General features: G+C 37.0%; 1 protein-coding gene across 4 annotated transcripts in view; it reads left to right on the top strand.

Moving 5' to 3' along the window:
* LOC129732756 (dynein intermediate chain 2, ciliary) overlaps positions 1-16,608 on the top strand; it is a 65,157-nt gene that overhangs the window by 48,221 nt on the left and 328 nt on the right. For all 4 annotated transcript variants that reach the window (XM_055693945.1, XM_055693946.1, XM_055693947.1 and 1 more), the window contains 2 exons: positions 16,023-16,148; positions 16,238-16,471. In XM_055693945.1, the coding sequence (XP_055549920.1) occupies positions 16,023-16,148; positions 16,238-16,471 (360 nt within the window). The remainder of the gene's footprint in view (positions 1-16,022; positions 16,149-16,237; positions 16,472-16,608) is intronic.

The raw sequence follows: 16,608 nt of genomic DNA, 5'->3' as shown, positions 1-16,608 counted from the left end.
TTTGACGAGCTAAGCATTTTCTGTATGTGTGTGTATATGTGTGTGTGTGTGTATGTGTGTGTGTATGTGTGTGTGTAACGCTCTCCCAATCTCACTCGATTTTCTCAGAGATGGCTGGACCGATCTTCATGAGATTAATTGCAAATGAGAGGTCTAGTTGTCCCATAAGACCCTATTGAATTTCATTGCAATCGGATTTTTAGTTTAGAGGTTATGTTTAAAAATGTGAAAATCACGAAACATCATTATCTCAGAAACTACTCAACCGATTTTAACAAAATTAGTTTTAAATGAACGAGCTACTTAAAAAACCCTTTACTTTTGAGTTTCATGAAGATTGAACGTGTGGTTCAGAAGTTACTCAAAGAAACGTGTTCTGGAGAGTGTTTAATCTCACTCATGTTTCTCAGAGATGGCTGAACCGATTTCCACAAAATCAGTGTCATTTGGAAGGTCTAATTACCCCATAAGACTCTATTGATTTTTTTTTGGAATCGGACTATTACTTTGCCTGTTATGTTCAAAGATGTGAAATCCAGCTATGAAAAGAAACATATTCCAAAGACTACTTAAACTCACTCACTTTTCTCAGAGATGGCTGAACCGATTTCCACGAAATCATTGTCAAATGAAAGATCTAGCTGCCTCATAACACCTTATTGAATTTTAATGTAATCGGTCTGTTACTTTGTCTGTAATGTATCAAAATATGAAAATCACAAAACTTCATTATCTCAGAAAGTGCACAACCGATTTGAGCAATATTGGTATCGAATGAACGGGCTAGTTAAAGGTGAATTGATGAATTTTATAGTGATTAAACACGTGGTTCAAAATTGTGAAAAGAAACATGTTCCGGTGACTTTTCAAATTCACTCGTTTTCCCAAAAATGGCTAGACTAAATTCAACAATCTTAGTGTCAAATGAAAAGTTTGGCTTTCCTATAGGTTCCCATTTTATTTGACTGTAATCGTATTTTTATTCCAACCGTTATGTATTAAATTATAAAAACAACGAAAGTCTATTATCTCAAAGATTACATGACTTATTTGAACATATCTAGTGTCATACGAACGAGTCATCTCTCAAACTCACAAGCAAGAAATTTCATAGCAATTTGATATGTGGTTCAAAAGTTATGAAAAAAAACGAAATTATTAATTAGGAGTAAAATATTCGTGCTGAAGAAATAGCGAAATAAAAGAAATGACTTTGAATTTCGTACACTTCAATCACGAGCAATGCCGTACGAATAGCACAATACCAAATTTAAATTTTGTTTGTTAAAATCGGTTGAGTAGTTTCTGAGATAATGATGTTTTGTGATTTTCACATTTTTCAACATAACCAATTCAATAGGGTCTTATGGGGCAACTAGACCTCTCATTTGCAATTATTTTCATGAAGATCGGTCCAGCCATCTCTGAGAAAATCGAGTGAGATTGGGAGAGCGTTACACACACACACACACACATACACACACACATACAGAAAATGCTCAGCTCGTCAAACTAAGTCGATTGATATACGAGATTCGACCCTTTGGAGCACTTTTATACCTTTGGTTTTTCCAGTGATTGCTATTCCTTTCTAGGAGAAAGGCAAAAATGTGAAATCTAGCTATGAAAAGAAACACATTCCGAAGAATACATAAACTCACTCACTTTTCTCAAAGATGGCTGAACCGATTTCCACGAAATTAGTGTCAAATGAAAGGTCTAGCTGACTCATAACCTCTATTGAATTTTTATGTAATCGAACTTTAACTTCGTCTGTAATGTACCGGATTGTGAAAATCACGAAACTTCATTATCTCTGAAAGTACACAACCGATTTGATCAATTTGTATTATCAGATGAACAGGCTAGTTAAGGGTTAACTGATGAATTATGATTGAACACGTGGTTTCAAAGTTTGGCTACCCTATACGTTCCCTTTTCATTTGATTAAAATCGAACTTAAGCAACCATTATGTATTAAATTGTCAAAACAACGAAAGTCTATTATCTCAAGTATTACACGACTTGTTTGAATATAAGTAGTGTCATACAAACGAGTCATCTCTCAAACTTACAAATAACAAACTTCATAACAATTTGATATGTGGTACAAAAGTTTTGGAAAGAAAAGAAATTCAATGACTATTTAAAACTATACCTATAAACTATACCTTTGATCAATATATATGGCCTCAACATGATTTATATGTGGTATCGTACTATTTGAACGTTCCCGTTATCGCTCGTGATTGAATTGTTCGAAATTAAGGGTCATTTCTTTTATTTCGCTATTTCTTAAGCACTAACATTGCGACAAATTTCATATTTTATACTTCAATTACAACATCAATATTTTGGAACCCAAAGAGTGAATATACCTTTATTGGATTTAAGCATTCATGTAAATCTATTTTTACAAATAATAAGTTTGAATGAGAAAGGCTGAGTCCGACCGCTAGGTGGATTAATTTAGGTTTTTTGTGTGGACTTTTCAACATTTGTCATTCGAGTTCCGCTTAACTCGAATCAGTCCAGAATTCCTCGTGAATATTCTTTATTTTTTAACTTCTAATAGGTGCTGCGTACACGTACAAAACTAAACTATCTTGGTGTGATTTTTTTTCTTTTAAGCGGCACCTATTGGTGTTCATAAAGGTATTCCAAAAAAAATTCCAAAGATTTTCATTTTGTGTCGAGAAACGTCCACTTTGTCGAATGATGCCATACAGCATCATTGTGTTGATTCGGGTTAACTTTAACGTTGTTAATATTTGCTCCTGAACATTTGCCATTAAATGTCACTCTTATATTTTACTTGATGTCAAATAACAGTAAAAAGTACTTTTTCGTAACAAAAGACGATACTTTTTTGTATGGACCCCTTTGCGGTCTTTTGTGGCATTGTCTGGACGTTTTTGCTGTTCGCATGTTTTTGTTTTTTAGCTATCTGCAGTGTTACAGTATTGAAGCTCATGATACTAAGTAATAGATAGTCAATTTCTGTAAAGTCGAGTTGTGAATTGATATGGAATTGAAACTTCACTGAAACGGGTTGATGAGGCTTTAACATCTTTGATAAGAATAACACTCTGTACCAACCTACCGCATAGAATTAAGTATTTTTCACGTTTCATTCGTAAATGTTATACCTCTGTTTGTGTGTAAAAAAAGAAAGCATTCAATTACGTTCGTTATTAGAGTATCTAATACAACTATTCATATTGTTCACAAAATGTTTAACTAGTTTTGTGTCTGACAGTTCATTTTTCGTAGATATGCTCCAGATGTAGAAATTTTCGTTGGAATCCAATTAATTCAGCTTCATAGTGATTCAGTACTCTTTCAGGGTCGTAGTTATGCAGGTTACAATAATGTTTTTTTAGAAAGTTGCTATCTTGAAGCAGTGATAGGAACGGGTGAGCCGTTCATTTGAACCGGGTCCCGAAAATTAAGCACGAAGCTAACCGAAGTATTCCGTTTTTTGTGTATATGATACGTATTCCAATGTCAATCTTTGTTGATGTATTGTACAAGTCGGCATTTCACACTTTCGTTGTGCGGAATTAGAGCGCAAATTCAGAGAAATGAGGAGACACATTGGTTGATTAAGACTTGAACTTTTGCGTGTAGTACTCTTTAGGCGAAATCCATAAATTACGTAACGCAAAAAACCCGATTTTTGGACCCCCACCCCCATATGTAACGAAACGTAACGCCGACAGCTAACCCCTCATATAAATTACGTAACGCTGCAGAAGGATTTCCTTGATAAAAATGCTCGTTTTTGGAGAGTCTATCGGCTAAAGCGCATCAAGAGGTTAAAAAAGTATATGAAAACACTGATCTGAGTGAAAAGCATAGTCTGTCGCTTTAAAGACGGCAGTTTGAATGTTGAATTTGCGAGGATCCAATGATAATCCATACCAAACGCAGAAGCAGCTTGTTTCGGTTTTTGGAGTTACCGGCCAGGCCATTTTTGAGCGATTACATGATTTTTCAAAATAAAGTTGCATAAAAAAAATAAGAATTTAGCAGCGCACAAAATATGAGTAAACAATTTGCGACTATGGGAAATACATAATTTTGGTTGAAGAATTTTTTTTTTTTGGATTTTCAAATTCAATTCAAAAATGTCTAATTGAACTTTTCTCAAAAAATATTTTATCTAAACATATACACCGTGTCCAATATATTCTCATACAAATTGAAACTACATTTATTTTACAACAGCTGTTCCGATTTTATAAATTACTAGCTGACCCGGCAAACTCGTCTCGCCTATTTTAGTGTTCAATTTAATAATTTTGAACATTTCAAATTCATTGATTTCATTCAATTTGTTTATATCATTTGAATTGATTGGTTTTATCGGAATGACAACATCCTCGACTTACATGTACATCACCTCTATTCCGGAAATATATTGAATGCATTTCAGTTATTTTCGTTGTTTTTTAGAAACTGGAAGTGGTCATCTTGGAATTCAAAAGGGTGTCCAGGGTCAATGCTTGGCTTCTATACATCATTTCGATTACGGAAATATCCATATGTAGTAGTATTCGGTTATTTTCGGCAGTTTCCCAGAAGTTGCCATTTACAATTCAAACTGGTGTCTGAGGTCAATTTTTAGCTCCTTGCATCATTCTGGATCTGGTGATACACATATTGGGTGGTATTTGGTCACTTCAGGCTATTTTTCAGAAACCGTAAGTCGCCATCTTGGATTTAAAATGACATTTGGAGACAATTTCTGACCCCTGAGCGTCATTATGGTCAAAGAAACACTCATATTGAGTACTATTTTGTCATTTTTAGCTGTTTTTTAGACACCGGAAGTCGCCATCTTACAATTCAAAATATTTTCTGAGGTCGATTTGTGGCTTCAGTGCATCATAACAATCCCGGAAATACCCATATTGGGTGGTATTTGATCATTTGCCACTGTTTTTCAGAAACCGGAAGCCGCCATCTTGAATTTCAAAATGGCATTAGGGGACAATTTTTGGCCTCTGAGCGTCATTCTGGTTAAAGAAACACTTATATTGGGTGGTATTTGGTCATTTTCGGTTGTTTTCCAGACACCGGTAGTCGCCATCTTACAATTCAAAATGTTGTCTGAGGTCAATTTGTGGCTTCAGTGCGTCATATCAATTCCGGAAATACCCATATTGGGTGGTATTTGGTCATTTTCCGCTGATTTCCAGACACCGGAAGTCGCCATCTTACAATTCAAAATGTTGTCTGAGGTCGATTTGTGGCTTCAGTGCATCATAACAATTCCGGAAATGGGTGGTATCTGGTCATATGCCGCTGTTTTTCGGAAACCGCAAGTCGTCATCTTGGATTTAAAAATAGCATTTGGAGAGAATTTCTGGCCTCCGTGCGTCATTCTGATTGGAGAAACACCCATATTGGGTGTTAATTGGTCATTTTCGGCAGTTTTCCAGACACCGGAAGTCGCCATCTTACAATTCAAAATGTTGCCTGAGGTCGATAGGCCGATTTATGGCTTCAGTGCATCATAACATTTCCGGAAATACCCATATTGGGTGGTATTTGGTCATTTGCCGCTGTTTTTCAGAAACCGGAAGTCGCCATCTTAGATATTTAAATGGCATTTGGAGATATGCCAGAAGAAGAAGGGTGTAGAAACCTTATGGACATGTTTGTTACACCTAAAAACATTCACTTGCCAAATTTGTTTATATTTGCTTGATTGGATCTCGAGCTGTGCGAAATTTGAGTTTCATTTGTATGGGACCCCTCCCTTATAGAAGAGGGAGGGGTGTCAAACCATTATGGGTATATTTGTTACCCCTAAAAACATTCACCTGCCAAATATGGTTCTATTTGCTTGGTTAGATTTTGAGATGTGCAGAAATTTGTATTTCGTTTGTATGGGACCCCTCCCTTCCAGAAGAGGGAGGGGTCTCAAACCAACATAGGAACCTTTCTCGGCCTCTAAAACCCCTGCATACAAATTTTCACGTCGATCGGTTCGGTAGTTTCCGAGCCTATATGGATCAGACAGACAGACAGACATACAGACCGACAGACAGACCGACAGACAGACAGACAGACAGACAGACAGACAGACAGACCGGACTGCATTTTTATAGGTATAGATTGTTCGATTTGAAAGGTACTATATTTTTAATAAATTACAACAAGTGTTTTGGAATAACTCCACCTTTAACCCTTTTGACGAGCTTCAAACGTTTCTCAAATCCGTCGCAGGCGGCACGAACGACTTCCATGGGCATTTCGTCACATATACGAAGGATCACGGTTTTGAATCGGGCCAATGTAGGCAAGCATGGAAAAGTTCACTCACTAGCAATATTTCATGCAAATGTGTTCTTTGATTCATCAGTTATCGTTCAACTATTTCCACTCGCGTACAAGTTTTCCATAGAAACGCTGCTGATTGTTTTTCGCTTCTAAGAGTTCCGAATACCATAGAAGGAGACTGAATGATTCAAATACGATAGTATTTATTGTATCCTAGTTAACTTGCATTCAACATTATCGCGAGAATCTTCGACATATTTTCGCCAGTGATACAAAATTATGAATCCAAATGAACGTTAGATTGCGTTCAATTGTTTGCTTACCGGAGCAAGCAGGTATCATCAATGCTAACGGAAATTGTAGCATGGTGCATTAGCATGTGATACTTAAAATCACCAAAAATCATCGTGGTATATCACGGTGAAAGCACGATGTGGAGTAGCCGAGTTCCGCCTACAAGCAACCAACGTTTGAAAGAATCATGGCGATCGCTTGAGTGCAATCGTTTACGATTCTTTCGTGAAACACTCGCTATATGTTGCTCGCTCCGCCTAAAGCAGGCAATACTGACAAACAAAATCATCAAAGAAAGCTGCCATATATTTCTTTGCTCTAAGTTGTCTTTTGCATACGTGAGAATGTGCAACTTTTAATAGCGATGGTCTGCTAGGATTGAAAGCTTATGAAAAACACGTTCAGAAATGATACCCGAATGATTGTTATGCGATACGAGTTTTTCCATCCTTGAATGTAGGTATCCTGTGCTCGTTTATCTTTGACAACATGTATGATCATACGAAGTAATCCAAGGGATTCAGATCTGGTGAACTGGAAGGCCATTCATTTTTAGCATAGCAGCATAAATATGCTATGCTGCGATCGCCCGTGTGTTGCCCGCGATTGACCAGAATCAGCTGAAATTGCACAAAGAACCGTCAAAATGGTGCCTAGGAGTAGCAAGCCATTTTCAGTGTACAATTCCTGGTGATTTTTCTTCTCACTGGTCAATAACGTAGCTGGCCACGCCCAATGCAGATCAATAGAGGAAGGGATATCGGGAGTGTTAGTTTAATACTTGTTGCTACTAGAGACCGAGGAATCCTCTGCATCATCCACAAGTATCAAAGGAAGGTATTAGTGTTAGTGGAAAGGAATTGATCTGGATCCATCGAGGTTGATGGTGCGATCTTCTCTACACAAATTCGCGCCCGATATGGATATTTCTCGGTCTCTGCGCAACCGGCCATCAGAAGACGATATAAATAGAACCGCATCACGATCGCTGTATCGGCATATAGGAGAATCGAAGTTTCTAGGTATCACCGGCAACCAATCGTTAACAGTCTGTATCACACCAAACTTCGCGTTTCATCCCGTGAACTATTAAAATTTACCTCGAAACGAATGAATTTCGTAAAACGCACCGCACGCCGAACGCAAACTACTGGTACCAGCTCAAAGAACCGTTAGAGCGAGTAAAAAAAACCCACAAGGCACACCCGAGCATTATACGATGTAATGGTCATTGAACTCCGAAACCGCTGTATGAAGATAGTTACACTGAGCGCTGTCAAAATAACGTGCGCGAAACTGAGCTGACCTCCCCGAAGCAAACAATAGCGTGCCCACTACACTCCGAAAACCCTTAGATAAACAAAACTCACCCGGGCCGATGATGCGTTTCACCGGGGCATAATGCACGACCGCTCCATTTTCTCCTACCGACGCATACGCGACACGACATTTTGAACCAAAGACCTACTGAGTATAAAAACTGACAAAGTTCCATGCATTCATAGCCCAAAAATTAAAAAAAAAATGCAAATAAGCATATTCAACAAAACAGAGTTCCAAGTTTATCATTAAAATGCCAGAATAATTGCAATCAAAGTTCAGTTGTCGTGAACTATTTTCACGCCCAAAACGATTTCAACATAATTAAATAAAAGTTACTTATGTACATCAACATTTGTCCAAAAGCTAGGAAAATCATAAAACAAGAACATAGAACTGAATAAAATGTCACCGCCCTGCCAGGACCCACAATTGTAGACGATGCATCATTCGCATGCCGCATTGTCATGCTCGAATGATAAATTTTGAAACTATATTGTAAAACTGTCAATTTTGACCTGTGAGAGTGCATCGCACAATCTGGTTTGTAAATATAAAAAAAAAAACGCTACCCGCAACCGAAAAGCTACCACACTTTGTGCACCCAACAGATGACACATTTACACTTCTGTAAAAGTCCAAAACCCGCTAAAAACCACTACACACAGAGCCTATGCATTCTTAAAATATTTGATACAAAAACTTATACTCATCTGTTTTATTTTGGTTATGCCTATGCCAGCGAAACAAAAGCCGACAAGCACAGCGCAACACTACTCTCTTCGCTCTCTCTCCAGATATTATCGTTCTCTTCGCTCACACCGCCATGCATTCAATTTTCGCATGTTAATAACGAACCGCTAGTTAGCGCGACGCACAAAGTAGGCACTCACACTCACGCAACTTAGCTGGCCTTACAATTTTCAATTGATATTCGAGGAAAAATTATCACTTTCACGCAAGGAACACTGTGTTTTTCACAAAACCTTCACTTTTCTCACTTAGACAAAGCATCACAGATCACAACTTGACACTTTTTAACAAGTTTGGCCACCTAATTCACTTATAAATTAATTAATTAAACGGATAGCTTTCGGGGCACGTATTATTAGTTAGCCGTGATGCCAGCCTCCCCTGGAAGGCCATTCATTTTTGGCCAAAAAGTCGGTCAAATTTTCCAGTTCCAGTTCCAGTTTTTCAAGCTTTTGAAAATATGGCCTGGGCGCTCACCTTCCAAAAACCTTTTTATCACTTCGGCAGAAATTGTTTCATCGTCGATAAGCAATGGACACTTAATGAAAGGGAACAAACTGCATCTTGAATAGTCTGTGTGAACATGGTACAAAATTACACCAATACATATTTGTGCATATGTGCTACCAATTTATCACAACAATGATATAAAAAAATATATAAGTATATATTGGACACGGTGTAAATATGCAGCTCTGTTTGTCTGTTTGATCCATAGAGACTTGAAAGCTACTGAACCGATCGGCGTGAAATTTTATATATAGGGGCCGGGAATGGTGATTAAGATAGTTCGCGACCCCCCAGCAACCCTCCTTCTTCGGGAAAGGAGGACTCTTGTACAAATCTAACACAAATTACTGCATAACTCGAGAACTAATCCAGCGAATGGAATCAAAATTGGCATGTGGGGGTAATTAATGTTGGTTTGACACTCCTTTATACTCTGGAAGAGTATGTAGCAGTGTAGAATACAGTGTATACAAATGGAACAGATATTTCAATCAATTTTTCGAAAAACAGCTTGAAATAATCGTGATGAAGCACAAGAGCTCAAAATCGACTCTAGTGGCCATTTTTAAACTCACCCATTCACGCCCAGTCCGGAGCGAAAGAAGGGCTGCTTTGACATCCTTTTCTCGCTTTTTGATATCCACAGCACCTTCTTGAGGAGCTTGGTGAGTGAAATGAACTTCACCTCGGAGCTCACTTACTTTATGGTGGAAGTGAAATACTAAATGCTTTGCCAGTCATTGCCATCCTGGGTGAAACAGGTCTCAAAAAAGTGGATTTCTTATTGAACCAATTCTATATGCTGATATGTTTTATACATGTTTGAGACATGCTGTAATGATATTATTAACTTCGTAACTTCACCCATACGATTATGAAACGCATCTACTGTGAAGTGGTTTCAACTATTAAAGTGGCACGTTATTCTTAGTTTATTTTTTAATTAATTTTTTTAATATCCTCTGTATCTTTTCAAGCTAAAACCAAAATGGCAACGGTAGAGGCATGTAACTTCTAAATTTCACATGTTACTATTAAGACATAACGTAGCGCATTTAACTATCAAAGTTAAAGGTTTCTTGGCCATGCTTCTTTATGCTAAGAGCAAACAGACACTTTCGATTTAAGATCGATCGTCAAATAAGTACCTCAAAGTACCTCTATGAATTTCAAATTTTTCCCTTATTCCAACCGGAATTCTCGTTTCCGAATGATACCTTTGGAACAAAGAGCGAGCAATTTATCGTCCCTTATCTTTATGTATAACACGTAATTAATGTGTGAAACACATAAATGATTCCTGAACAGTAAACCGTATATAAACAGAAATAAAAGGAAATTAAATAAAAATGATAAAAGAAAACTTATTGTGACGGCATTTAGGTCACTTTTTCATCGTCAGAAATTATTTGCACATGCTTTTCAAGCCTTTAATCTCGAAATGGATTATATTCTTGGAAAATTATCATCTGATGCTTCTGTACACAAATTTTTTTGCGATTACGTATTTGATATACGCCGATTATGCAAAAAGTAGCTCTCATCGGTACTAAACATTTTTTGTGTCACACCAATTGGAAAAAAAAACTAGAATGGCTGTTTTGATTTTATTCCCGCGTTACCATTACCCGCGTTACGTAACGCACTGTGAGTCGCGATTTGCCGGAAAAATCGATTTGACCATGCGCCATTGTCTGCAGCTCCGAGACCAGTGGACGGGCCAACCGCTTCCCGACATGCATGTCCATATTCGCCAGGTACATTTTCACTGTTTGGCCGGTTACACCGACCTCCCGGCCAAGCGTACGCAGCAATGTAGCCACTTTTCCCTCTTCAGCATCCTTTGGAGCTTCTTGTCGCTCAGGGTCGTCGGCCGCCCGGACCCGATCTTTCTTCCGATGCTCTGATTGTTGTTCAATACTGCCAAGATGTTGTAGATGCCGGAACGAGCGTATTCGGTTTCCACGAGGGGTACCGTTTTTTTGAACGCGCTCACTTTTGAACGAAGTAGCTTTACTGTTTTCGCCATAACAGATAGAGCTGTCACATTTTTTTCTACTGACTCATGGGTTACTATGATTGACGCTGCATGGGTAGTTTGGTCAGTGCGTGTGAAGGTAAACCCATAAAAAATCGGCAATTTTTGTCCATTTTTTTTTACCGCAAACGTACAGATGTACAGAAGCCAAAAGGTGAGGATGTTCTAATTTCGATATAACCTATCATTCCAAAGGATTTGTTCCTTAAGTTTGATCGTCCAATATCCGGTTCGTTGTGCATTTGCAGGCAATAAACAAATTGCAAAGAATCAATTAATTTGAAATGTTTAAAAATATATAAATAAAGAAAAGAAATAGTCGGGACGAAGTTTGCCGGGTCTGCTAGTTTACTATATAAAAACGGAATTGCGCAACGCAGTTTATCTTATTGATATTATTTCCTTCGTTCCTGAGGTGAATGAAAATTTTAATTATTTCAAATCGTTCTGAATCAAAAAGATTAACGGTGACATGCATGTAGATTTTTTTTACTTGAAAATGGTCGTTCAATAATATGTTCATAATGTCCTGAAAGATATTTGAGGATAAATTATAGGTACCTGCTTAATAAAAATTGAGATAATATTCACAAAACTACGTAAAACATGCAAATCATCACTTTTAAGGCACAATTTGCCTCTAAATCAAAATTCAAAGAGATGATATGTGATTTTTTTACATTAAAATATTTGTTTATGTTGAGGCAACACATTTGCGGAAAAATAATAGATATTTGATTTGAGATCTGATCTGATCTAAATTGAGATATTTTTCAAGTTGATCATCAATTTTCTTCAGACGTGGACACAAACAAACATTTTGGTGTAAAAAAATCCACATGTCATCTCTTTAGAGTTTATTCTAAAGGAAAACTAAGCAAGCATGGTTATGCTCAGTTTTTTAACGTTGATTCCTTTCTTTCAAGAGTGACATAAGAAGAAGTTTTATTGTACACGGCTGTATAATGACCCGAATACTACCCGGAACTGGGATGACCCCACACACCATCTTGAATTTTTCGATGGCGAATTGCGGTTCTTGGAAAACGGCCCGGAATCGGTATTTGCGGAATCATGATGATTTTCAGAGACCGGCAACCATCTCCGCTATTTTTATTTCCCAGGGTGGGGTCCCAGGGTGGTCAAATATCCAATATTGGAATTTTCAGAAACAGGAAATATTTAATATTGGAGTTTTCAGAAACAGGATGATACCCAGAGGTCAGAGTACATGGTTCTGCATTACTTTTTTGTTAGGGTGCTAATGGAATGTTTGGAAGAATTTTTTTCATCGACTTCCGTTTAACAGTAGGCTTCAAAAGCTTCGTCTTCAGTAAAGATATCCTCCTGCAAAGTTCCAGCTCAATCAAACTTCGGGTTGTGGAGGCTTAAAGCGGTCGAACTTTAACTTTTTTGACCGATAAAAAATGTGATAAGGGACCATCCATTCAGGGCCGGATTTAGGTGCTGGAGGGCCTGGAGCAGATATATTTGTAGGTCCGTCTTTGCTTAAATAAATTAGAGGTAAGAAATATTTAAAATTTTGAAGTGACTTAACGCTTCGCTGGAAGGCGACGAACAAAAAAAAAAGGTCTCCACTTTGTTTTCACGTCTGGCCCAGGCCTAGGAGGGGGGCCCTTGTGTCGGAAGGCCCGGGGCATTAGCCCACTTGCCCCCCCCCCCCCCCCCCGTTCAATCCCGGCCTGCATCCATTGATGATTTCAAGCAAAATTTGGAAAAAATAACTTCCCCCCTTCCCCTTGTCACAAACTGTCGAAACTTCTTTGACGCCCTCACTTAATTACGTCACGTTCTTATAAACCCCCTTCCCCTTTTTTTGTTATAATTGACTAAAAAATCGAGAAATTTGTAAAAAATGATTTTTTTTAAAATAGAACGATTTTGCTGAAAGAAAAACTGAAGCTCAAAAGAAAAGAAGATTATATAAAATAACTAGAAAAGGCGTTTAATCCTAGTTCAGGGATTCAGTTGATGGAGTCGCATATCGACGACATAGAAAGCCGAGGCAATAACTGCGGCATCATCGCTGATTTCTGCAAGATCATCCTTATTCTGTTCCTTTTCTCAAATCAATTCGCAACCCAAAAGATTTAGAGAGACTCATTCATAAACAAACAGAACGAACGAACATTATGCTTTTTGAACGAAAAAAAAAATTGTCATTTATTTTATCATAAGCAAATCTTAAACAAAACAGGGATCGTAGAACCATGAATGAATCATAAATAATTCTGAGTTGAACTCTGTGGTATAGGTATGTGTCTTCTTAATTTTTTTTGAATTGAAATGTGATGTCACGCTCAAGCTAACCCCCTCCTCTCCCATACGTCACAAAATGTCATAATAATCTAAACCCCCTCCTCCCCCTAAATACGTGGCATCATTAATGGATGGTCTTTTAATAGTGTTATAATGGTCGATTAAATTAAGTTTAGAATCTAATCTTCATTATTTCTAAATCCCTAACTTTTCCACATTCTTCTACATTCTGATTTCCTAATGCAATTTCTATTTTGGGCGTTGTTAGTTTTCTGCTAAAGGATATTACAATGCATTTTGTATTGTGCCGCGTCAAATAAATGTTGTGTGAACAAAAAAAAAATTACAATGCATTTTTTTACACATAATTCAGGTAGGTTCTTCTTATACCAGCTGTAAAATGTGTTGATTTTATTCTGAAATATATTTATGTTTTCTTGATTTTTTATTTCCAAAAACAGCTTCATGTCGTCGGTATATATTTATACTTTCATATTATTGAAGATGAAGGAAATATCGTTTACGGTCAAAATAAAAAGAAGTGGTCCTAAGTGTAAGCCTTGGGGAACACCTGAGGTAACTAGAATGGGATTTGACTTCTTTCCATTAAATTTTATTATTTGTTGCCTGTTTGTTAAATATGATTCAAGCCACTTTAGGAGACCAGACTCAATTTCAATTTTTTGCAATTTAAAAAATAACATTGGTATAGCAATACGATCAAATGCTTTGCTTAAGTCTCTATAGAGAGCTTCAACATGGTTACCATTATCAATTGCATTCAATGAGTAATCTACGAATTCAAGTGAATTTGTGGATGTAGAGCGGCCTTTGAAAAAGCCTTGTTGTTTGTCTGTTATTCGATTTTTGACTTGAGCAAACATTTTTTCATTGACAAATGCCTCAAAGAGTTTAGGAATGCAAGAGATAATAGCGATTCCACGATAAAAACGTATGTCAGAATCCCGCCCAGATTTGAAAATAGTTACTAAAAATGAGCCCAGTTTTTAACGACATTTTGAACAGCCAGAACAAAGGAGATGTAAGTTCCTTCGCAAGATTCTTCAGGAGTGCTGGAGGAATTCCGTCAGGTCCAGGTCCTTTGGAAGGGTCTAAGCTTTTTAGACCCTGCAAAACATCCTGTACCTGAAGTTGGTTGCCACCAACGTTTCTTGGATATTCTGAATAAAATGCAAAATAATCGCGGTCGCCCTCGTTGAAATTAAATTTTGCTGTGGCTAGTAATTTTTTGTGAATACAAAAGCTATGTCAATTTCCTAGACGTTCGACTTGAAGAAGAGACCGTTTTGATAACCATTGATTTAGGTTACGTTCTCTTCGAAATTCTAAAAATTAACATTTTTTATCAACTTTTATTTAAAATTCAGAAGAATTTTAGAAAAAACATCAAAATTACACGGGAATATTATTTTTTCTTTCAAAAATCAGCAAAAAAATGATTTAACCTTGCTCAAAATAAAAAGGATTTATTGATATTGAGAAAGTTCCAAGAACAAGAATCTAAAACTTTGAATTTAAATGTCCGGTATTATTGTAAATACAATGCTGTTAGAATAAGCGAGATTTTTTTGGATTGATTTGATATTATTTTTGTAGGTATATTTCTAACTGTGATTCACGATTTATTCTGATTGCATACTGTCTAAAATCAAATTTCTTAGAGTAACTATTTATATTTGTACAAACATATTAAATCCGTCGACTATTTGAAACTAAGTAATATTTATTAGTTTTAGACTTTATTGCATTAATATTAGTTATTATCATTACTTGTAATGCTGGATTTTTGAATGTACAAATAATTCCTCGCCCTTTTGAATATATTTTCAAGGTTTTTTTTTCTATATGTCTACCATAAGGTGGCAAAAACTTGTATAGGAAAAAATGCACTTCGAACTGCATTTAGAAGTAGGGCTCAAAAGTTCTATCTTCTCGAAAAAAGTCCTCATGCAAAATTAGAGCTCAATCGTACGTTAGAAACATGTGCGGCAAGACAGCCAAAGTTTTACTTTTTAAACTGATAAAGAGAAGCACAGGAAGTAGCTCATGGAATATTCGATATTCTTTTTTTTGTCTTAGAAATGCATAAAACGTCAAGATCTGATGTTATCTCAAAGAAACATATTTTTTGAGAAAAATGTAGTTTCTGTTACTTAGAAATTCTTGAGCAGGGGCCAACGGAACGAATAGGAAAAATTTGATCTTCGAATTTCGTTTAACGGTAGGGCTACCTACTGCCTGTGTATTTTTTCATCGGTTAAAATAGTTAAACTTTAATCGCTTTGAGGTATTTGTTCCCGAAGCCCGATTGAGCTGAATTTTTTTTGAGAAGACCAAACTTTTAAGCCCAACTTTTAAACGAATTTCGAAAAGTTGGTATCCATTGCCACCCTAGTGAACAATGTAAGCAAAAAAGCAATTTAGCTTTAAGCAACGACAATCACATTTTCAAAAATATGTTCGAATCAAATCCAATTAATTCGGTTTGCTTTTGTTCGTTCTTCTTTTTCACCAGATATCTTATGACATATTATGCTCACTACCTGTCGGTGCACCGGATGGATTACAATAAGTTCAACTCGAATATTTTTGCATCCTGCAGTGGCGATTGGCGAGTAAAGATATGGGAGGACATGCGGCCGTAAGCGAATCATATTTAAATAAAATTGATTTTTTTTTTCGTTTCCATTGTTGAGGCGAGCGAATAATTTTCGGTGTGTTTAATTGCAGAGAGCCGTTGTTTATTTTCGATCTGGGCGCTTCGGTTGGCGATGTCAAGTGGGCACCGTACTCCAGCACCGTATTCGCCGCTGTTACCACCGAGGGAAAAGTGTTCGTGTTCGATCTGAACGTGAACAAGTATAAGGCGATTTGTATCCAAGCCGTCGTATCCAAGCGAAAGAATAAATTGTCCCGGTTGGCGTTCAACCATAAGCTACCGTTTATCATTGTCGGAGATGACAAGTGAGTTTTCACCTGACAATGACACTTTTCCCAAAACTTTCCCTCTAAACTTTAAGTAATTGTCTGTAATCTCGCACGGCAAAGTGAAAAGCCGTCTTGAGGTTAAATGAGCATATAAATCCTAACCGCGTGTCTCA

Source organism: Wyeomyia smithii, chromosome 3, assembly GCF_029784165.1.
Source record: "Wyeomyia smithii strain HCP4-BCI-WySm-NY-G18 chromosome 3, ASM2978416v1, whole genome shotgun sequence".
Taxonomy (NCBI): Eukaryota; Metazoa; Arthropoda; class Insecta; order Diptera; family Culicidae; genus Wyeomyia; species Wyeomyia smithii.
This window is presented reverse-complemented; position numbering and strand designations above follow the sequence as displayed.